This window comes from Alosa sapidissima, chromosome 1 (assembly GCF_018492685.1).
Source record: "Alosa sapidissima isolate fAloSap1 chromosome 1, fAloSap1.pri, whole genome shotgun sequence".
NCBI lineage: Eukaryota > Metazoa > Chordata > Actinopteri > Clupeiformes > Clupeidae > Alosa > Alosa sapidissima.
The window spans coordinates 44946136-44968675 of NC_055957.1; the positions used below are offsets into that span (position 1 = coordinate 44946136).

Below are 22540 nucleotides of genomic sequence, written 5' to 3' on the forward strand. Positions count from 1 at the left end.
AGATAGTGGTGTTGGTGGAGACCGTGTGGAAGAGCAGGTTGACGATGGCCGGCATGACTGCGAGGATCAAACACGGGCACGGTGCAGAGAGGGGTGTTCGGGTCACAGAGAGTAGAGGGCGATGGTCAGATTTAAGGATGAATGTGTTGAGATAACGTAAATGGGAGATGAGTGGTTATGAGGTATGAGATGAGCTGAGAGAGTGGGAGTGAAGAGCAAAAGAGGTAGAGAGGGGGAAGGTGGAGGGAGTAAGGGATCAGCAAATTTACAAAGAAAACATAATAATCTCTTAATCCATACACTCTCACAGTTTAACATTGCCTGTTCTTTCGCCATTTGTAGGAGGGATGCATATCCCATCAACCTCCCACAGTATAACCAGAGAGGGTTTAAGCGGCGTAATCAAGGATCTTAGGTTTAACATTGCCCATTGTTTTACAATTTGTAGTAAGGATGCATATCACATCAACCCACCATCTTATCCACAGCCAGACACTCCGCCACCCCCCACACACACACACACAAACACACACAGACGTGTATTCAAAGCCTTAAAATCACAGTTGATGTCACTTCCAATGAGTCATAAGGGTCTGAGCGGCCTGAGCTCTGAGTGTCTGGGGACTTGGGTGTCTGGAGAGCGCGACCAGAGAGAGGGCGACAGCATCCACTCTACTGAATTATAAAGCAATAGCAGTCATTAGCCAGGGCCCCACTGGGGTCTGCCAGGGCACAGAGAACTACTGAAAGTGCATTAGTGCCACAGGCAATGGCCAGGCCCCTGTGATCTATACATTTTGTATATCCATGCATCCATATATCCGACCAATTACACTCTGGCGAGTACACACACACACACACACCCAGACACGCACGTATGCAGAGAGACGGGTACTAAAGTCATTGAGATTCATTCACAGCCTGTCAAGCCGAGTGTTACAACAGTGGAAGGTGTCTAAGAGAAACACCCCCATAAATAGAATAACATGAATCAGAGGCGAACGATGAAGCAGCGAGGACAAAACTTGGTTACAGTGTGCAACCAGAGTGACAAAGTGAGATAGAGAGAGAGAGACAGAAAAGAAAAGGCTGACGATGAAGACTCGAGAGAACAAAGAGAGAGTGAAGGGATTGCATTTCTATTCAAGAAGTAGAAACAGTTACAAACTTTTCTCACTAGATTGCAAATTGAGACATTTTCAAACGCTGTCATAACTACTTTGTTGATTGTCAGATTAATCCATTGATCACTGAGATAAACTGAGATAACAACATAACATAAACTGAGTGAACATCTTCACCACACACCATACTTCTGAACAGACAGACAGAATTAATAAAACATAATAGAAAGATGTTTGCAATAGCTCTAAGTCTACTGGAAACATACACAGTCAACAAACATGAGAGAAAATGGTTACTTCAGTAGACAGGAGTGAACATCTAGGTCGGAGAGTGGATCCTGTTCCAGAATAGTACCATTCTCTTCAGAGTCAAAGAAGACAAGCAATTCATCCAAACACACAGACACACTCAAAGGGAGAGAGAGGGATGGAGGGAGAGTGTGCCCACCTGTTTCCTTGTGTAAAGCCAACCCCTCCTTCACTTACTGTCTCAAATTCACTCAAATATGCACCAACACACATCTCTCTCTTTCTGTTTAATTGTGTAGATGCAACAGAGGGGCCCTTGGCTACCCTCCCCACTAATAGATGTTCACTAATTTGACCCCAGTTAGGAGTATGGCTACCGGTTTCCTCGTAATATTAATCCCTCAGCAAAGCACTGGGGAGGTGGATAACAAATCTTTTGGGAATCCTGTTCTGAAAAGAAAGCAAGCACTATAGTTAGTATAATCAATGGTTCACAACTATAAGGCAAGGAATCTTCAAAGTAGTCTTTGTGTTGTTTCATTATACTACAGCATCATGGTAGCTTAGTTTATGACACTGATGGAAAAGGGTTGTGATAGGGTAAAAGGTGGATGGAGACTTCACAGGGCCTGAACCATGGTCTCCAGACAGCAGTGGCACTCAGGCTCATAAACTTCACCATTCTCTTAGCTGGTTACGGCCAGCTTGGGCAACCTCATCATTAATCCCATCTGTCAGCATTACTCAGACTTCACAAGTGTGTGTGTTGAAAGATTCATTCCCTAACTAATGAATCTGATTGGTGCAGCTCCTGAATGTGCATGGTGGTGCAGCTCATAAATTAAACAACATCTCACAGCGTCAGAGAACATCACTTGTTTCACCAGGCGTGCGTGCCTGTGAACGTTGGAATGTGTGTGGGCCTTACGAAAAGACCCAATTAATTAAACGTTGAATTAATGTGAGCTGCTTAAAAGGCAAATAAATCACTGAGCTATAGTTTCCTGCCATATTAGACTGTGTGTGCTCCGAGACAGAGCAATGTGCAAAAAATAACCATCTTATTTTCCCATGTTGTTAAATCCGTACACACCAATCATTTCATTCAGAGCCATAGTACTTAGCGTAATCTCACAGCAGTAATGTCAACAGAATTCTAATGCTGAACAAAATATTTATACCATGTGCCTTTAATCTGGGCTGGGCTTTTATAGAAATGCAGCTCCACTCCGGCCAGTACATTGCAATAATAAAAAAAACACTGTGTGACAGTCACCTTCTGTAGAAATAGGTCTCCATGCACACGTATATTCAAAGCATGGATAATGCTTTCTGTTTCAACAGAATGATCTTACCCACCTGCTAACAGATTAATAGTGAATAGACTTCAATATAATGACTGGGGATTATTTGTGCAGACTGATCAATGGTGTTCCCATGGGGACAGTGGCATAATAAATAGCCTTCCTAGCCCTTTGTCTGCTTGGTAAACAACAAGTGCATTGCTGATATACCAAATCTACAGAGGAACAAGGGTTGCGACAACTTGATTGATTGATTCAAATTTGGGATATAAAAATGACCCAGCCATTCCCAAAGTCTTATCAAAACATGATCAGCCAGACACTTCTCTATACAGGGGAAGCTCTCTAGGTGTATGGCACCTCCTGCTGGTTAAGTAGACTAAGTGTAACGTATTCAACTTCATGCAGATACACTCACTTATAGTTAGAGAGAGAGAGAGAGAGAAAGAGAGAGATTAAAGGGGACACATTATTAAAGGCCCGAACTTTATTCAGTCAAAGTAACATTCACATTTTTTAAAAAATAAAGCTCATTTTGTTCTTGCACAACTTTGATTGTTATAATGTTTCTTTGACCAAGTAGCAACCATGAAATAACATAATAATAATACTGAAAACAAGATGAACATCATCACACAACAGCTTCCTGATAACTTATGCAACACTTATCAATATGTAAAAATCAACATAAAATGCAGAGCAATGGTCTTCACTTTGACTTGTGCAAAAAGTGATTGTTGTATTTCATATTTACAGATCATGATCACCTACAAGCAAACACGAAAGCTTGTAGTTTCAGTGTCAAAAGATTGTCTACTGACATAAGAGAAAAAAGTGACAAGCAAGAGGGGGGTAGAGAGAGAGAGAGAGAGAGAAAGACAGAAAACAGTACTTTAGTAGAGGCCTGATTTAAGACAGTGGTGTGGTAAGTGGAGAGCTGACTCTGACCCTGTGTTAGCTCAGCTGGCTGAGAGTGTGAGAGGTCGAGATAGAGAATGGACTGAACTGGACAGGGGAGGATGAATAAGAGTTGGAGAGTTTGAGTGCTCCCACTGGAACATCGTGTAGCTACATTTATTGGGCTGTTTACAGAGAGCCACATGGTCTCTCCAGCAGTCTCCTCTGCTCTCATTCCTCCATTTCTCCTCTACATTTACTCCCCTCTTCTTTCTTCTTTCCTTCCTCTAGCCATCATCATCATAATCCCCCCCCCCAGTGGTTGTCATGCCAATGTGGCCGGCGGGCTCCTAGGCTGGCGTTGTCATGACGCCTCTCCGTTGCCAGGCTCCGGGCCTGTGTGACCTGGGGAAGAGAGAGTGCAGAGAGAGAGAGAGACAGAGAGAGAGAGAGAGAGAGAGTGGGGGGGGTTAACACCAGCATCCTCACCTCACCCTCAGCACTAAGCTGGCTTTAGAAGCACTCTAAAGGTCAGCGCACAGCCATCTGTCCAGCATAGCAAGATGGAGGGAGAGAGAGACAGAGCGAGAGACGGAAGAGATCGAGTGAGATAGGACAGAATGGGGAGAAGAGAGAAATGGAGAGAGAGAAAGAGGGGAAGACGACGATTCATGAAGGTAGTGAGGGAGATATGAAGGGAAGGAGAGAAAGCAAGAGAGGAGAGTAGGAAAGAAAGCCAAACACAGAAGGAAAGGAAGAGAGGGAGAGAGAGAGAGTGTGCCTCTGTAAGTGCCTATCAGTCATCCCACCTACTGGATGTCCAGCTTTTATGAGTCAGCATGTACGGCATGACAAACACCACAGGCTTACTTTGTCTGAGTTTGGGAGATGTTAAACTCCATCAGTCAATCAATCAATCAATCAATCAATCAATCAATCAGTCAAACAAAGAAGTTAGGTCCTGATTGGAAGTTGAGCAGTGTAGGCATACACACAGTGTGGAGCACATGGAGCATAAAAATCTCACGCATGCAGGAGCTTTTATGCAAACACAGGATCATACAGACACACAGACACACACACACACACACACACACACACACACACACACACACACACTCATTCACAATTACTCACACACACACACACACACACACACACTCATTCACAATCACTCACACGCACACACATTTACAGTACACACATACACACACATTCATTCACAATTACTCACTCACACACACACACACACACACACACACACACACACACACACACACACACAACTCAGTCACACACACACACACATACCCACACACACACTCATTCACAATCTCTTACTCACACAAGCACAAACACACACCACACACACGCACAAGTACCGGGAAAATCCACAGATTTGTGTCTTTTGGGGGGTAGTCTGGGTTTTTTCACTGGGGGCTTGCGATCTGAGGACTTCTCCAGATCGCGGGGGCTGTTGTGTCCCACGCCTGAGAATGAACATACACACAAACCCAGACACAACACACACGTTCATACACATGGGGCTACAGGCAAGTGTGAGCTACAGCCAAGGCATTTTCAGCACAGCCCCAAAAGGGCATGCAAACCTGATTTACGCTTCTCCAGTAACAGATATATGGACAGATAGACAGACACTAGGTGGACTAGGTGGACAGACAAACAAAGACAGAGAGAAAGAGAGATGGGAAAAAACAGACAGACAGATTGACAGACAGGCCAAAAAAAGAACAATTACATACACAGAGACAAACAGACAGGCAGGCAGACAGACAAACAAAGAAACAGACAAACAGTCAAGTCAATAAGAGAGCACAGTGTGATAAACAAGTGGGGAGGAGGAGAGTGGGTGTTTCAGATCTACTCTAATAATTACAGTCATTATATTCACATCACCCTGACAATGGGTTTATGACCTATGTATCGCAGTAAGCTTTAAGGCCACTTATCTCATTGACCTGTTATTATGGATGTTAAGAGCAGCAAATCATTTAAGAGGAGCTGCAGAAATTATGAAAAGAGGTACAAGGAATGAGAGCATGTTCTGAGACACACACACACACACACACACACACACACACACACACACACACACACACACACACAAACAAACACAAACATGCACAACCCAAAAAACACATGCTTTGCATGCAGGAAGTGAAAAATACTAAAGAATTAACTGGAAATGACAAACATGCACCATCTGTGGTTAATCACTTATGTTCACCCCTCCATGGTCCCACGTGTACACAAACAAGCACACGCATGCAGACATGCATATGTAAACAAGTGCTCACACTATACATGTGATTTCTTGCGTGTACCTGTGTCACAAGAATTGGCTTTTCTGTTACGGTACGGCTTCAGCCGTACACCGTTGGAGTTGCTGCCATCTTCATCACCTAACAAAGGCCACAAAACTCAATCATCACCATCATCATCATCGTAATCACATGTATAGTGCATGTGACATAACATTCTCTGACCACTTTATGGGCAACACTGTATTTAACAAGTCTTGCCAACAAAGCAATTTTAACAACAGTAGTGAAAGATCCAACAACATGCGTTGTTATAACTGCTTGCTGTATCCTAGCCCTTTCTGCATCATCATATTACATCTGCATGTGTTAGCTGCCTGTCACTGTTGTGTGTGTAGTTTGTTGTTGTGGGTTTTTACATGTGTCTGCTTGTGTGCAGTCTGCTGTCCCAGAGCCTATGCTATGATGTGCTCCACTCTCATGTAGTGCCTGTCCCTGTGTATTATATTACCTGTGACTATATTCATTTAATTGCCAAAGAGGCTTTTGCATTTTGAAAGGGCCGCCATTGCAAATAAGAGCATGTTTTTAAGGATTTACCTGCCTAAATAAAGGTTCAATAAAATGAAATAAAAAATACAGCACAACATACCCTGACTGACAGCAGAGTCAAACGAATGATGAAGCACAGGCTTTGAAGAGGCGGGAGGCACGGGAGGCCGTCCTGCCTTGGGATTGGCTCTCTCTTTGGAGGGAGAGACAGAGGGACTATGCTCAGGTAACCCCCTGTCTGTGATTGTCTGCTCTTTACCTGCCTGAGGAGACCACTGCAAACAGGAAGTAGAAATTAATCATAAAGCAGCACACAGCTGATATAACCCTATCACTGTTTCTCTCCTTCAGGCAGGAACACACACACACACACACACACACACACACACACACACACACAGGGAAATTAGCACTAGCTACCAGCCAAATGATACATTTTGAAATTGGAACTGTGGCTGGTAGATGTTAAAAAGTTAATTAAACACACACACACACACACACACACACACACACTTACACTTATTCATACACACACACACACACACACACATTTGCACTTATTCATACACACACACACACACACACACACACACACACACAGATATACTTGTGCATGGACACACACACACACTTAAACTTATTCATACACACAAACACACACACGGATATACTTGTGCATGGACACACATACACACACACACACACACACACACACAGATATTCTTGTGCATGGACATACACACACACACTTAAATTAAATTTATTCATACACACACACACACACACAGATATACTTGTGCATGGGAACACACACACACACACACACACACACACACACACACACACACACACACACACATCCCTACCTTTTCATTTCCAGGAGAATGCGCCTTGATGTTTTGATCCTTCGGTGTGCCGTCACCATTCCTCTCCTCCCTCTCCTCCCCAACCTCCTCCTCTCCTCCGGTCTCCTCTATTGAAGGCTCTGCACAGGTAAACAAGCTTAGTTTAGCCACAGGCCACAGATTGGCTCTCTGTGAATCCCGCTTGCTTCCACCAGCGTCTGGGGGCAGAAAGCCTGTGTCATCACATCAGGGAGAGCTCACACAAAGCAAAAACGCTCAGACTGCCCACTGATTCATTTAATCTTATTAAAGCCAAACAGCACTGCTAACCGATAACATAGACCGCCTCTCAGAACAATCAATAAAGCCCTTCCAACACTTCCTAGGGCATTCCTCAAGCCAGACTTTTTTCGAGTTTTACTTTGAGTGAAGATATTTAGCTTCTGTAACTAACTGGGTGCCTCGCTCTCTCTGACAATGCAATATCCTGAATTTCCCCTCGGGGATCAATAAAGTATCTATCTATCTATCTATATCACAATGTAACATTCCTAACTGACAGGACAGCGTTTCTAGAACCCCATAGTGGATGGAATGGACACCCCAGCACAAATACTGATGAAATATCAATATCTGTCCTCCAATATTTCAATATATTGACATTTTAAACAGCTATTATCCTGATCATCAATATATTTTTTTCTTTTGCCTTTAGATGGCTGGTGTGAATTAGTTTAGCTGAGTGTAGTTTGTGTCGCTGTCACAACAGGACGGCATTGTCTGTCTTCAGCCTGGTTCAGTCTACACAGAGTTTGCCGCAGTCCAGCAACTTTGCTGTAAGTTTGGAATCTGAAATCTTTGCCACTGCCAATACTAATGCACTACAACAGCCTCTCTGCCCCCCCCCACTCCCTTCCCCTGCCTCCCTCTTCCCTGGGTTGCGTTGTGTACTATGATGGTGGTGGCGCAGTGGCCGCAGCGCTGCAGTACCAGAGCTGTCCAGCAGGTGTCGCTGCCTCATTCTGGCCAGGCTGGGCTTGCAGCTCTGAGGTGGCGGCACAGGCTTCTGCCTCTCCTCCTCCTCCTCCTCCTCTTTCTTCTTCTTCTCCTCAGGCTTCTGCTCTTCCTCCGCTCCCTTTGTGGTGTCTGTCCGCTTCTCTATCACAGCGCTGGGTGAGACGACCACGTCCTCGTAGTCCTCCTCCTCCTCCTCCTCTCCGCCATCCACGCTCGCTGTCTGCCCCTCAGCATGCGCCGCCGCCGCCTCGTCCCGGGCGCCCAGCGGAGGCCCGTCGCTGTCGAAGGTGTCTCTCTCCGCGCTCTGCGTGTCTGTGTAAGCGCCTGTCCCCACAGAGCTGTGCGTGTCACTCTCTGTGTCTGAAGACTGCAGATGAAGGACAGAACGAGAGAGAGAGAGAGAGAGAGAGAGAGAGAGAGAGACGGGGGAGGGAACTCTTTACATCAAACACTCAGAGTGACATCCCCTTCTTCCTTCCTTGGAGAAAATATATTGGAGGCAGCCACAGGTCTGTTTAAGTTTCGGAAGCCTTTTGCTGAAGAAACTGTCAAACCAGTGTGAATAGTTGAAGAGTCTTTTGCAAACTTTTGCAAGAAGTACTGTAAAATAGGGGGTTGCTGTGTGTATAGCTGAGAAGTGTATGGTCTATAGGTGTATAAGTTGTGTGAACAAATGAGCAGCTTACACACTATAGTTCTATTTGACCTTTGATACACACTGCAGGTCTATTTGACCTTTATGATATTTTCCATGAGGATCAAGGGAAAGTGGATAGAAACAGGCTATAGGACAGAAAATCTGAACTCCAACACAGGCCCCAAATCAACATTATCTGAATAGAGAAGAAGCTTATACTCAACATAGCTGTGGGACATATGGCAACAGCGAGTCAAGATTGTGTCAATATTTTGAAAGTGTTTTTGACCTTTGACCTCTATGAAGGAGCACTCACCTGTTTGTGTGAGAGGCAGGCTGGGCCGCCCAGGAGGCCAGGGAGGGCGATGCCGTGGTGGGGCCGCGCTGCCTGGGGCGTGCTCCTCTGGGAGCCCTGCCTCTCCAGCCGCCGCTGGGGGCGGTCACTGCTCACCTCCACGGCCTGCTCTCCCTCGCCAGGGTACTGCACCGTGGAGTACACATTCTCACTGGACACACTGTAACATGAGAAAGAGAGAGAGAGAGAGAGAGAGAGAGAGAGAGAGAGAGGGAAGGAGATAGAGAGAGAGAGAGAAAGTGATGGAGTGGAATTCAATCATCCTTAAAAGCCAACACACACATTCACTAATGGACCGAATGAACTTAAATGCCACCTAATATCATAAAATAAACTGCAGCTCCTTCAGAACAAAAATAAATAGGGAGGAGGTGGATTTGAGTCCTAAGACCTTGATTCAATTATCCGTTACCTTCAAACGTACACACAGTTACAAATGAAAACCATTAAGACAGAACGAGAGAGTGAAAGAGAGAGAGGGAGGAGGCAAATAGAAGAAAAGAGAAAAATAAGAAACAAACAGAAAGGTAGAAAGAAGGTACACACTGATAAATGTCAAACCCACTCAGGTGGTAAAGCACATTCCACAATTTAGCTACAGGCAGCATTCTGTGACGGTGCAAATCCACTGCTCTGATATCTAAAGGCTCTGGCATACTTCTGCCACTGCAGCCTGTGTGACACAAATTTTTGACATCAATACATTTTGTGGGGGCTGTCGCATGCCACCTAAATTTTGTGACATGCCCCTCCAGCAGGCAGCTCTGACAGTCATGTGGAATTGTATTGGGAGTGCTTCTCTTCAACCATCATCTCTGGCCCCAAAGCAGAAATCAATTGAATCATTTACTGTGTTTTATTGAACAGCTAGAAAAAACATGGCGGAGAATTTGTTCACTATGATTTTTAGATAATAGTATAAGTATATATACTTTTTTGATCCCGTGAGAGAAATTTGATCTCTGCATTTAACCCAATTGGTGAATTAGTGAAACACACTCAGCACACAGTGAAGTGAAGCACACACTAATCCCGGCGCAGTGAGCTGCCTGCTTCAACGGCAGCGCTCGGGGAGCAGTGAGGGGTTAGGTGCCTTGCTCAAGGGCACTTCAGCTGCGGCCCACTGGTCGGGGCTCGAACCGGCAACCCTCCGGTTACAAGTCCAGAGTGCTAACCAGTGGGCCACGGCTGTTCAAATGTAAACAGTTGTCACTGTGAACAAATTCATATACTGAGAATGCCCTTATCTGTGCACTGACCAACCAGTGCTTGCGTGTAGTGTGATGTTAGCTAAATGTTTTTCCCAGTTCAGGAAATGCGGGTCAGTATTAACGCATTGCATTACACGTTGCGTGTCATAAAAATTAGAGCCCATAGTGTGCATGTGTTCTGTGTTCAAAACAACAGAAAATGAAGTATGCCTAGGCCTAGTCACGTTTGCATGGCACAAAACTATCTGTGCAGTAGTATGTTCGTTCCTTAAGACTGACACAGCTCTGAATGACAGCTATGATTGACGGGTGTGATGTACTTTGTTCGGCACTCCTCTCCACAGGCCCCTGCCCGTCCTGCAGACTCCGCCTCCTGGTAGGAAATGGTGGAGTGGCGGTTCTTACGGAAACCGGAGAAGATGGACAGGACGCTCCGCCTCTTCTGTTTCCTCAGAGCCTGGGCCTGGTGCGACGCCAGCTGACTGTAGGGGAAACACAGACAAAACAGCCCTGGCTGCTTTACTTTACGCTCACTCCGGTTCATCGACAGCAAACTGCATTAGCGTTTAAATACTGTGTCTCTATTGCATCAGCTGTATCAATTAACATTAACAACTTTTGGACTTTAGGAAAAAACAAATCAATTAATGCTAAGTGCTGTAATCAATTGAGTTTACCTACAAGAGAGTGAGATGAATTATGTCAATGAGAAGGTGTTCCTCGCTGTTTTGTCAAACGTCTAATGTCATCAGATCTATAACTTCAAATCTTAAAGTGTTTGGTGCATGACTTCCTTTCCCTCCAGTTTGCTGCACTCATAGTAAGCCTGTACCTGTCTGGCAGAACCCTCTTGGTATAGAAGTCAGGGAGGCCGTCGTCCAGCAGGTTCACTCCTCCGTTTTCAGCACAGTGCTGCACATGAATGGAGGACAGAGAGAGAGAGAGAGAGAGAGAGAGAGAGAGAGATAGAGAGAGAGAGAGAGAGCAACATTACAGCAATGTTTCATCAGAAGAGGGAACAGGGGAGCAAGAAAGGGACTGTTGAATGTTCACTACAATTCTGTATAGCTGATAGTTGCGGTCCTTGATTGTGTTCGATGCCGTTGTAAAATGCAGCATAAACATACACCTTGACCGCATTTCGCTCTATATTACTACGCTACCATAACTTCATAGCTTGGCAACCATTCAGATAGAGGAAATATATTTCTTGGCGGAAGAGTGATTATCTATGAATAAATCGGTTCCATTTCTAGTTGCTGTGCCTTTACTTTATGAAACTTTGCCAGGTATTTATAGTAACAGTTTTAGAAAAGCAATAAGCCTCTGGAGTCCGTAGGTTACACTGATTCTACAACAACTAAGGGGGGTTTTAGGCACTCCGCTAGCACGTCGTGCCTAACAACGCCCCTTAGCAGCTGTAGAATCAATGTAACCTACGGCCTTATTGGGGCTTCGGGGGCCTCCGGGCTTATTGCTTAATTCTAATCATCATCATTATCATCATCGTCATTTTGATCATCATTATCATCATCATCATCATCATCGATTCTTCCATAGCAGTTACCCGTCTGCTAGAACACCACTGCTCTCCCATCCTCCTGCATGTCTTCTGAGCAGGCCCTGGAAAGTATGCGGGCTCATGAGAGCTAATATGCAAGCATCATCACTGCTCCAGGGTGATTAGGTTTTGGGAAATGAGATTTGCATGTGAGTCATAACTGACAGAGTTAGTGCAGAACAAAAAAAAGAAGTCGATTTGACGTCTTGTGAGATCTTCCCCAGGGCACTGAGAATGCTGTGGATGTTGCAAGCTAATGTTCTCGTAAACAACAACACTGAATTGTCAGAGGATGGAAATGGGAAAATCATATCAGATGTACAGTGCATGTCTAGTATAAACCTAATGCAGTTTTTCCATCTCGGTTCTCATTCTGTGCAAGAGATAAGCCAATATCATCACATAGAATGAGGTCATGGAAAAAAACAGGTTGAAGTGCGAGTAAAGGTTCAGGAACCATTTTCTTCCTGGCCCAATATTTCATCCAACTCGCCATTGTCCAGATGTGCAATCTTGAGTAAGATAATTGATTATCCTGAAATGATAATAATGAGCCACAGCACCTGTACGCAACACAGGAGACAGGTTACTGCTTACAGTGTCTGGAGGGGTGTAGCCTGTCCTGTGTCGCCGCGGGGGGCGAGGTCTGACATGAGTCACGTGGCGCAGAGGTGCACCCTGGGTAGGCAAGGTGGAGAGCCCCTCCCAGGAAGCCGAGCGGGGCAGATGGGCGGAGGGAGTAGGGGCAGAGATGATGGGGGAGGCGGAGGGGTCATCACCTAGACCTGCTGGAGAGAGAGAGAGAGGGGGGGGCGAGAGAGGCGAAGAGAGAGGGGGAGATAGAGGGAGATGGAGAGAGAGAGAAGGGGGGAGGTAAAGCAGGCAAAATGATAGTTGTGCAGAAACAAGGATGGTACAAGAGGGAGAAATAGAAGGAAAGGGAGAGAGAGAGAAAAGATGGAAAGAAAGGGATGCAGAGAGAGAGGGAGAGAAAGAGGAAGGGAAAAGCATGGAGAGAAAGAGAGAGAGAGATAAAAGGAGAGGTGAATAGAATGAGAGTGCAGAGATTTTGTGTCATGCATAGCTAATGAGGTGAACTAAAACAAGTTGGATAGAAGTTCCCCTTTTGTCACCATTTTGCGATAAATAATTAATAAGAATGCATAATTCATCAGCACAAATCAGTAAGTCCAAGCCTGCAGCTCGGGTGAACTCACTCAATCTGGTGGACACCGGCCGGATCCGTCTGGTGCGAGAGCTGCGCTTCTTGATGGCGATGGTGTCCTGGTGAGAGAGGGGGAGGGGGAGAGAGAAACAAGTCTAAGTCAACAAAGAACAACATGGAAAAAAGAGAAGGTGACACACATAATGGAGAATCAGCAGGAGGAAGAATTCAATTTTCCTAAAGGTGTGAAAAATGCACAGCATCACAACCTGTCTCTCTCAACAAACAACACATACTTTTTTAGTCTGTAAATCTTTAAATCTTGTTATTTTGCTCTGCTACTTTGATTTCTTTCTCTCTGGACAAACTTGTTTATGTGTGTGTGTGTATGAGTATGTGTGTATGTGTGTGTGTGTGTGTGTGTGTGTGTGTGTGTGTGTGTGTGTGTGTGTGTGTGTGTGTATCTTTGTCAGGTACAGAGGGGGTATACTGTATGTGTGTCTCTACAGTATGTCCTTCTCTGTCCTTTCCATTTCCCCATAGTCATTCTCCAACTTTCTCCTGTCTTTATTTCACTCACGATGCCGATGGCCAGGTCCTCGTCTGCGATGTCCAGTGTGTCTGAGTGTCTCGGAGCTCGCCGGGCTGTCCCCCTGTCCTCAAGGCGTCTCACCTGGGACACCTGCTGCAGCTGAGAACAGAGTGAGATCCACAAGACAGACAGTCAGGAAAACCCTTTAGAGTCTGGATCCCACCCTAACACTCCCTAACACAACATGTTATCACTAACTTATTACACGGCTCTTCATAGTGCTGCAGAATGCTCCATTCACTTGAATGGGCTTTCCCAACGTTCGGGGGTCTGCTAATTCTCAATAACAGACCGTTGCTAAGTATAACAGACCGCTGTCAAGGAAAATGGGCTTTGTGCTTTTATTTCACGTCTTTTCATATCACTACGCAAGGACTGGAACTTCATTCAAAAATGAAAGTAGACGGTTGATCAGCTGTGTTCGAAAGAATGTTTGATTCAAGTTCAGCGTGTGTTGTTGCAAACTATTTGTTTCAGCAAATGCCACGATGAACGGTAACAAATAGGCTAGGCTATGTAGGCTAAAGTCATATCGTGGGGAGTTTATTATTTCGTTTTGGCAAGTAGCCGTGTAATAAGCTGCGCGTCGGGGTCCGGTTCGCCCTGTCGGGACTTATTTTTCCAATAATGACCGGCGTTCTATACTTTATCCCTTACATGAATTCGGCATACTACACCCTTCAATGCTCCTGAATGTTTTTCATTTTTAAAGGGTATTTTTGTCTGATTTTTTTCCAGAACAGTTCAAAGGGGAAATAACTGCACTGATGTAATGTCAAAAATGCCTGCTCTGTAGATATCTTTAGGCCCTGTTAGGACCGGACTCTGTAATACCACTATGTACCTCATGTACCTATGTACCTAATGTCAAACATGCAAGTTAGTGGAAGACTGTCATTGCAACTGGATTAGTGCAATCAATACAACTCAAGTCCTACAGAATTCTACATATAGTCCCTTTAAGATCTGAACTGAAATGTTGGTAACATTAAAGGAGAATTCCGGCAATTTTTCTCTAGATCTCTGTTTCTCAAGGTCACGGAGTACTGTCGGTATGGAGAAAAAAAAAAACGAAAAAACAAACCAAACCCAACCAAACTTTCAGGTTCCTAACAGTAAGCAGTGGTAGACAGAGTAAAGTGGTTAGGCTGGCAGACAGACAGTGAGACAGAAAGAGGCCAGGCCTGTACCAGTGTTTTGTGAGTGGAGTAGAGCTCCTGCAGGATCTGATCCACTATGGTGTTGGTGAGATGGGAGACGACAGAAAGCTTAACCTCCCTGAGAAAAATGACAGAACAGCAAAGAGAGAGGAGAGAAGAGAGGAAGATGAGAGGGGGGGTGAAAGAGTGAGAATATGGCTCAGTGTCTCTCGCATGCACACAGTAACAGTACAAAAGAGGGTCTCAAGTCAGACAAGTGGTGTCAAGTGGTGACAGAGAGAGGACAGTAAAAAACAAAACATGCTCGAGTGTTGGAAATCCACGTGCAGAGAGAAATCACACCGCCTTTTCTAGTATCTGTCTCTTTGCATCATTTACATTCTGGGGTTGGGCTGGTGTCTGGGGGCACAGGCACGGCACGCCAGGGAAACGGCTCCCCAGCAGCACAGCTGAGGCTCAGCTTCCTGTTTTCTGGGTCTCGCTCTGTGGCCTTTATTTCTCCTGACAGCCTGGAGAAAGCCCATAGCTCTCGCTCTCCTTCTCCCCCCCCCTCTCTCTCTCTCTCTGGCCTCGTTCACTCGTTCATGGCCTCTCGCTCTGCTCTGACCCCTTTTCTCTCTCCCCTCCTCATCTTTTGGTTGTTCCCCTTTCAGCACATAATATCATCAGCGTCTGATGATGTTCCCAGAGCACGTTCCCTCTCTCCCTCCTCTATCCTCTTTCTGTCTATCTGTGTCTCTCTATCTGAGTCTGTTTTGTTGTCTTTTACCATCTCTGTTTCCATCTCTTACTGTGATTTTCTGTGTTTCCTCTTTTTATATGTCTGTCTTTGTCTCTCTTCTGCCTCTTTCTGCACCCCCCCCCCCCTCTCTCTCTCACTCTCTCTCTATCTCTCTGTTCCATGAGGCTAGAGGTACATTAACAAACATGCGGTACACCTGACTCATGTTAGACCGGGAGGTCCATTCTGTGGGACTGATTAGACAGCTTGTATGCTGTGAGAGGTAGCAGGAGCTTTTTAAGCTCTTGAGGGGCTGCTTTTGGAAAGTAAAGGGAACGCTTTTCACATTCCTTCTTGAATTTGTTGGGGCCCGTATAAACATGGTTAAAAATAACAGGGGGCTCTGTTTATTGATGTTTCCATTGGGTTCGGCAAAGTTGGCCATCTGAAAAGAAATGGGTTTATAAAGCCACTGCTGCGCTCTTACTCGAGGGCTCTGTTGATGTCCTGCGCAGCTCTCTCCATCAGGGCAGTGCGGATGACAGAGCGAGGGATGGAGACGCGCTCTGAGATGGAGGAGAGCGGAGGGGAGGTCAGCTCGGCTGAGGTGGCGGAGAGTGGACACAGCTCACGGCACAGGGACACCATGGAGTCCACGATCACCTGACAGGCACCACAAACACAACGTCAGATATAACACTACGTGAATGCATCAATCAGTACAGGGAACAACAACACAGGCTAGATCTGTGGAATGCTCATAGTCAAGCTCATGAATCTCTACAGGCAACATTGAGCCAATTTCCTCTCCTCCACTTGTGTGTAGCAACAGGGTGTGGGCGGCTGGCGTTAAAATGTGTTGGTCATTTGATGATGAAGGGTACAGGTAACGTGAACCCTTCATCATGGCCATATCATAAATATGTAATGGCAGATGCTACTGTACATCCTGCCCTGAGGCACCATGACAGCCAGTGACTAGTAATGCAACAGTGTCACATTACCATGTCCTAATCATCCTCAGTAGATGTCCATAGAGCTTTAGACATGTTTAATGCAATGGCAGCTTATGAGTAGGTGACTCAGGGAGCTGTCATCACTGCTCGTGACTGTTAAATGACACCGTCTCATGCCACTGAATACCAACCACCATGCAGACTAATGACAACACATAATTCAGTAAGTGCTATAACAGCTGCTCAAAATAACCTTGGCAGTCTCTTATGATGAAAGGACGGCGATGGTCATGTGATACCATGTCATTGCCGGACACCAACTGTTATGAGGATGACAAATGAGAGGATACGGTGACATCTCTATTGCATGTAGGACATGATCTTGCTGTTTTATTACGGAGGAAAGGCCATGGTTAAGTCTTTCAGCTTCTACAGTACAGAGAGGTCTGAACACAGAGTGGTGTGCAGTAGGTAGCACACCTGGTTATTATTCTGGGGGAAACATATCAGCCGAGGCTGACCCTCTCTGCCAGTCTCCCTGGGCCTCTGACAGGCCCATTATACAGACTGCAGTTAAAGGCAGAGCAGAGGAGAGGAGAGAGGAGGGGGGGGAGGAAGGATGAGGGAGAGGAGACGGGAGGGGTGAAGGGGAGAGGGGCCTCTGATCTGTCTGACAAGAGGTGCAGACTCTCAGATGTGCAGGTCAGTGTCTGAGGGAGATACAGAGAGAGAGGATATCTGGAGAGTAGGAGAGAGAATCTGGATAGAGGGAGAGAAAAAGAGAGTCTGGATAGAGGGAGAGAGGAAGAAGAGAGTCTGCAAAGAGAGAAAGAGAAAGAGAGAGAGAATAGAGAGGCATGCATATTGAGAAAGACAGAAAGACTGGACTGGAGCAGTGCAGTGCAGTGCAGTGCAGTGCAGTGAGTACTTACCTGTAGTTCCTTATCAGCTGCCTTGGCCAGCTCTCCAGCTAGCACGTCCAGCCTCTGCCTGACCGGTCCGTCCACTGACAGCACGTGGGCCAGCTCACACAAGGATGGGTACAGCTGAGGACAGGATAAATTGATGGGTGTTTATGCACACGCACACACACACACACACACACACACACACACACACACACACACACACACACACACACACACACACACACACACACACAAAATACGTCACGTACCGCTCGTGAGTTCCTGGCCTCCTTGAGAACCTGCCTCGCCGCCTGTAGCTCTTCCCCCTCGGCTGAGCCCCGCAGAACACACAGCTGTTGCTGCACGCGCACACACAGGCGCTCCATCACCTGAGACACACACACACACACACACACACACACACACACACACACACACACATGCACGGAAGCACAGGCAAATAAACAAATGCATACATAGGCACACGCACATTCACAGAATTTACACAGAAACAAAACAGAGAGAAAAACACACAGAGACATTACAGAAAGACATTAAGTCATCAGGCAGCTGTTATGGTAGAACACTGCAATTGCAATAACTCTGTCATTTACTCCCCAAAAAAAGAGGCTGATTTTACACTGTGTGTGAGTGTTACTTAGCAACCCTGGCTGAATAATAGAGCAGAAAGTATGGGCTAATCACCAAGCTTGAGAGGAAGCGTAATGCCTCTCGCAGCGCGGGAGAAGAGAAAATAGACAGAATAAGAGGAGAAAAGAGAAAGAATAAGAAGGAAAAAGTGTTTGTGGCAGGCAGGATTACAGGCACACAAATAGAGTGGCTTTGGCAGGGTGAAAGAAAGATAAGGAGAGTTCGTAACAGAGTGACAGACTGAGACAGGCGAGACCGTGGACCCAGCAGCCAGTAGCACGCACTCAGCACTCTGGCCAGCATGGGCTACCATGCAGTCAGTCATATAACTGCTGTGCCTGGGGGTGCGGTGACCTACTGAAGATGTTCACCTGATGAGCCCAACATTTGCTGAGGTTTTGGTTGTTTACCTGCTGAGCCTGTGTATGTTTTTGTTTGTGTACCTGATGAGCCTGTATGTGGTATACAGTATGTTACTATATTACAATGTTTGTGTCCCTGATGAGCCTGTATGTGGTATACAGTATGTTACTATATTACAATGTTTATGTACCTGATGAGCCTGTATGTGGTATACAGTATGTTACTATATTACAATGTTTGTGTCCCTGCTGAGCCTGTATGTGGTATACAGTATGTCACACTATGAAGTGCTCCATACATGTAGTGTAAAAAAAGTTTTAGAAGACTAATTTTTCCGAACGTTTGTGCTGCTGTTAAATGTGGTGTAGCCAGTTCCATTGGTTACAGTGGAAGCTAACTATTGCAGCAGACACTACAGTTACGCTGTACGGAACGCTTCAGTTCCATTGGTTACAGTGGAAGCTAACTATTGCAGCAGACACTACAGTTACGCTGTACGGAACGCTTCAGTTCCATTGGTTACAGTGGAAGCTAACTATTGCAGCAGACACTACAGTTACGCTGTACGGAACGCTTCAGTTCCATTGGTTACAGTGGAAGCTAACTATTGCAGCAGACACTACAGTTACGCTGTACGGAACGCTTCAGTTCCATTGGTTACAGTGGAAGCTAACTATTGCAGCAGACACTACAGTTACGCTGTACGGAACGCTTCAGTTCCATTGGTTACAGTGGAAGCTAACTATTGCAGCAGACACTACAGTTACGCTGTACGGAACGCTTCAGTTCCATTGGTTACAGTGGAAGCTAACTATTGCAGCAGACACTACAGTTACGCTGTACGGAACGCTTCAGTTCCATTGGTTACAGTGGAAGCTAACTATTGCAGCAGACACTACAGTTACGCTGTACGGAACGCTTCAGTTCCATTGGTTACAGTGGAAGCTAACTATTGCAGCAGACACTACAGTTACGCTGTACAGAACGCTTCAGCTCCATTGGTTACAGTGGAAGCTAACTATTGCAGCAGACACTACAGTTACGCTGTACAGAACGCTTCAGTTCCATTGGTTACAGTGGAAGCTAACTATTGCAGCAGACACTACAGTTACGCTGTACAGAACGCTTCAGCTCCATTGGTTACAGTGGAAGCTAACTATTGCAGCAGACACTACAGTTACGCTGTACAGAACGCTTCAGCTCCATTGGTTACAGTGGAAGCTAACTATTGCAGCAGACACTACAGTTACGCTGTACAGAACGCTTCAGTTACATTGGTTACAGTGGAAGCTAACTATTGCAGCAGACACTACAGTTACGCTGTACAGAACGCTTCAGTTACGTGCCCGCTGTAGCCTCCCTGTCACTCTGTGTCAAATGGTAGACCCATCTTCGTAGTCTTACATTCTTGCATTTGAAGGGCAATGGGTCTGGGTCAAGATTACAGTCAGATCAAGTTCAAAGTCTGATCCTATCTTATTTTGCCAAAGGCTGAGCATTAGTTTTTGGCTTTGAAGATTTTCTGTGACAGGTTTCAGAAATTGTGTGACGTGAAGATTTTCTTGCTAAGCAGCAAAAAACTACATGGTGGAGTTTGCTATGGGTACTACTGCTGTGCCTGCTGTGCCTGCTCAGATTGCATGTGTTGTGGTGTGCATACCACTGTGTGTACTGTACTGTATGTAGTGTGGCGTTATGTGGCGGTGTGGCGAGTTGTGGCGTAGTGTGGCGTGTTGTGTGGCTGTGTGTTAAGTAGTATAAGTATAAGCATATATACTCTTTTGATCCCGTGAGGGAAATTTGGTCTCTGCATTTATCCCACAATCCGTGAATTAGTGAAACACACTCAGCACACAGTGATCCCGACGCAGTGAGCTGCCTGCTGCAGTGTTGTGTTGTGTTGTGTGGCTTTGTGTTGTGTTGTGATTTCAGAGTTGCTGTACCTGTTCCGCAGTGCTGGTCACTAAACCTTGATGCAGACGCAGGGCCTGTTTCTGCGAGAAGCGCTGAGTTTGATTATTCCTCAACAGAGCTCTCTGGATCTGAAGGAGAGGGAGACAGGAGAAGTAAGCAAAAGTGAGGGGAGAGAGAGAGAGAGAGGGAAAGAGTAAGGAAGAAACAGTGAATGAGTGAGTTGAAAAGAGAGTAAGTGTGAAAAAGAGAGAGATTGAGAGAGCGGGAGATATGTCGGGAGAGAGCGAGAGAAAGAGAGAGAGAGAGAGAGAGAGAGAGAGAGAGAGAGAGAGAGAGAGAGAGAGAGAGAAAGAAAGGCTGACAGGAATAGTGAGTGTATTCAAACAGCGTTGAGCACTGCAGCTGATGCAGTAGCGATAAGCACACATTCACTAACATAAGCACTGGTAATTACCGGCAGCCATCAGATATGATGGGCCGGCCGCAATCATTCTGAACTGCGGTGAGCTATTTATAGAGATGGCCCGTCGTCACACAGCTTAGGCCTCACATCCCGGGATCAGTCACACAGACACGCCGTGATGGCAGTGCCAACACATACATTCAGACACTGCCTCAGATGCAAAAACTCTCTCTTTGCTGCCTGTTTCATCCAAAGATGCATCACATGCAGGTTTTATACATAGGTTGTTTATATGGAAGTTGTTGTAGAGTCAGTGTAACCTACGGACTCCAGGGGCTTATTGCTTTTCTAAAACTGTTACTATAAATACCTGGCAAAGTTTCATAAAGTAAAGGCACAGCAACTAGAAATATAATTATTTATTCATAGATAATCATTCTTCCGCCAAGAAATATATTTCCTCTATCTGAATGGTTGCCAAGCAACGTCGAGACGCTACTACTTTAACTTTTGTATCAAGTTATGGTGGTGCAGTAATATAGAACGAAATGCGGTCAAGGTGTATGTTTATGCTGCATTTTACAACGGCATCGAACACGATTCAGCCAATCACAATCAAGGACCGGAACTATCAGTTTAAGAATATGTGTTTTATACACTCTTAAAACGAATGTGTTGTCCATATCTGGACACAGAGATGTGTTAAAAAACAAAGCAAATTGTGTTATTTTTAACACATTGTGTAACAAATGAAAACGGAAACAACACAAACTGTTGTCCCTATCTGGACACAGCGATTTGTTAAAAACAGTGCAAGTTGTATTGTTTTCAACACATTCGTTTTAAGAGTGTAGGTGCAGAAATGTAAATATTTTTGGTTCAATAGTAGGCTACTTACACAAGTGTACTTACACAATGTGTAATTGCTGATGAATAACACATAATAACTTAATTTAAAAAGCGAGGTTCCCTCAAATGTATTTTCACTATATTCCTTATTATCATTGTGTAATCCTTCCCAATCCTTCTGAAGGATGGGATTGAGTTTGAAGAGTGTTTGCTGAAGCCACCTTGGTCAGAGCTCGTCTGTGACAGTGATGGTAAAGTGTTTACTCTCTAGGTCGGTGGTTGTGTTTGATTGAGATTGGAGTGTGTTTGCTGTGCTAACATTGGTCAGTGTCTGTGTTTGAAGATGACGGTGGGGAGTGTGTTTGCTCACCTTGGTCAGTGCCTGTTCCGTCCTGTCGGGGGCGTTGCGGTATGCCTGTGCAATGTCACAGAGGGGAAGTGGCATATACTGGATAGTGAAGTTGCTGGAGGGAGTGGGATAAAGATGGAAGAGAAACTACCATGAGAAACAACCAGACCTCCACACACTACCTCTCATGAGCATGTGCTTGACAGGCCCAGTCTGTGTTTCCTCTTCTGCTGATGACTAAGAGCTGAGTTAAAAATACAGAGGCTGGTGTTTGTGTGTTTGTGTGTGTGTGTGTGTGTGTGTGTCTGAACAGCTCTGGGGCATGACCAGTTATGGAGCATCAGTGGAGTAGTGTGTTTGTGTGTGTGTGTGTGTGTCTGAACAGTTCTGGGGCATGACCAGTTATGGAGCATCAGTGGAGTAGTGTGTTTGTGTGTGTGTGTGTGTGTGTGTCTGAACAGTTCTGGGGCATGAC

At 45.4% G+C, this 22540-nt stretch overlaps 1 protein-coding gene and 1 long non-coding RNA gene across 4 annotated transcripts in view; one reads left to right on the top strand and one right to left on the bottom strand.

The window, feature by feature from the left end:
* Window positions 1–3161: 3161 nt before the first annotated feature.
* Window positions 3162–22540, bottom strand: part of carmil3 (capping protein regulator and myosin 1 linker 3) — a 54853-nt gene continuing 35474 nt past the window's right edge. Inside the window, exons 23-40 of one of the 3 annotated variants that reach the window (XM_042093399.1) lie at window positions 22087–22180; window positions 20494–20592; window positions 17806–17925; window positions 17561–17674; window positions 16160–16335; window positions 14982–15069; window positions 13780–13890; window positions 13252–13318; window positions 12632–12819; window positions 11306–11385; window positions 10794–10955; window positions 9224–9422; window positions 8244–8637; window positions 7275–7393; window positions 6509–6683; window positions 5920–5997; window positions 4957–5064; window positions 3162–3979 (exon numbers count right to left, since the gene is read on the bottom strand). In XM_042093399.1, coding sequence (XP_041949333.1) covers window positions 3939–3979; window positions 4957–5064; window positions 5920–5997; window positions 6509–6683; window positions 7275–7393; window positions 8244–8637; window positions 9224–9422; window positions 10794–10955; window positions 11306–11385; window positions 12632–12819; window positions 13252–13318; window positions 13780–13890; window positions 14982–15069; window positions 16160–16335; window positions 17561–17674; window positions 17806–17925; window positions 20494–20592; window positions 22087–22180 — 2413 coding nt within the window. In that variant the 3' untranslated portion in view covers window positions 3162–3938. Of the gene's footprint in view, window positions 3980–4956; window positions 5065–5919; window positions 5998–6508; window positions 6684–7274; window positions 7394–8243; window positions 8638–9223; window positions 9423–10793; window positions 10956–11305; window positions 11386–12631; window positions 12823–13251; window positions 13319–13779; window positions 13891–14981; window positions 15070–16159; window positions 16336–17560; window positions 17675–17805; window positions 17926–20493; window positions 20593–22086; window positions 22181–22540 lie in introns of all 3 variants that reach the window. The other 2 variants (XM_042093396.1, XM_042093409.1) reach the window with 2 other exon arrangements.
* On the top strand, window positions 3472–20791 carry LOC121709835. The gene is made up of 3 exons (XR_006032048.1): window positions 3472–3529; window positions 16747–16749; window positions 20753–20791. It is a non-coding gene; the product is annotated as an uncharacterized LOC121709835 (long non-coding RNA).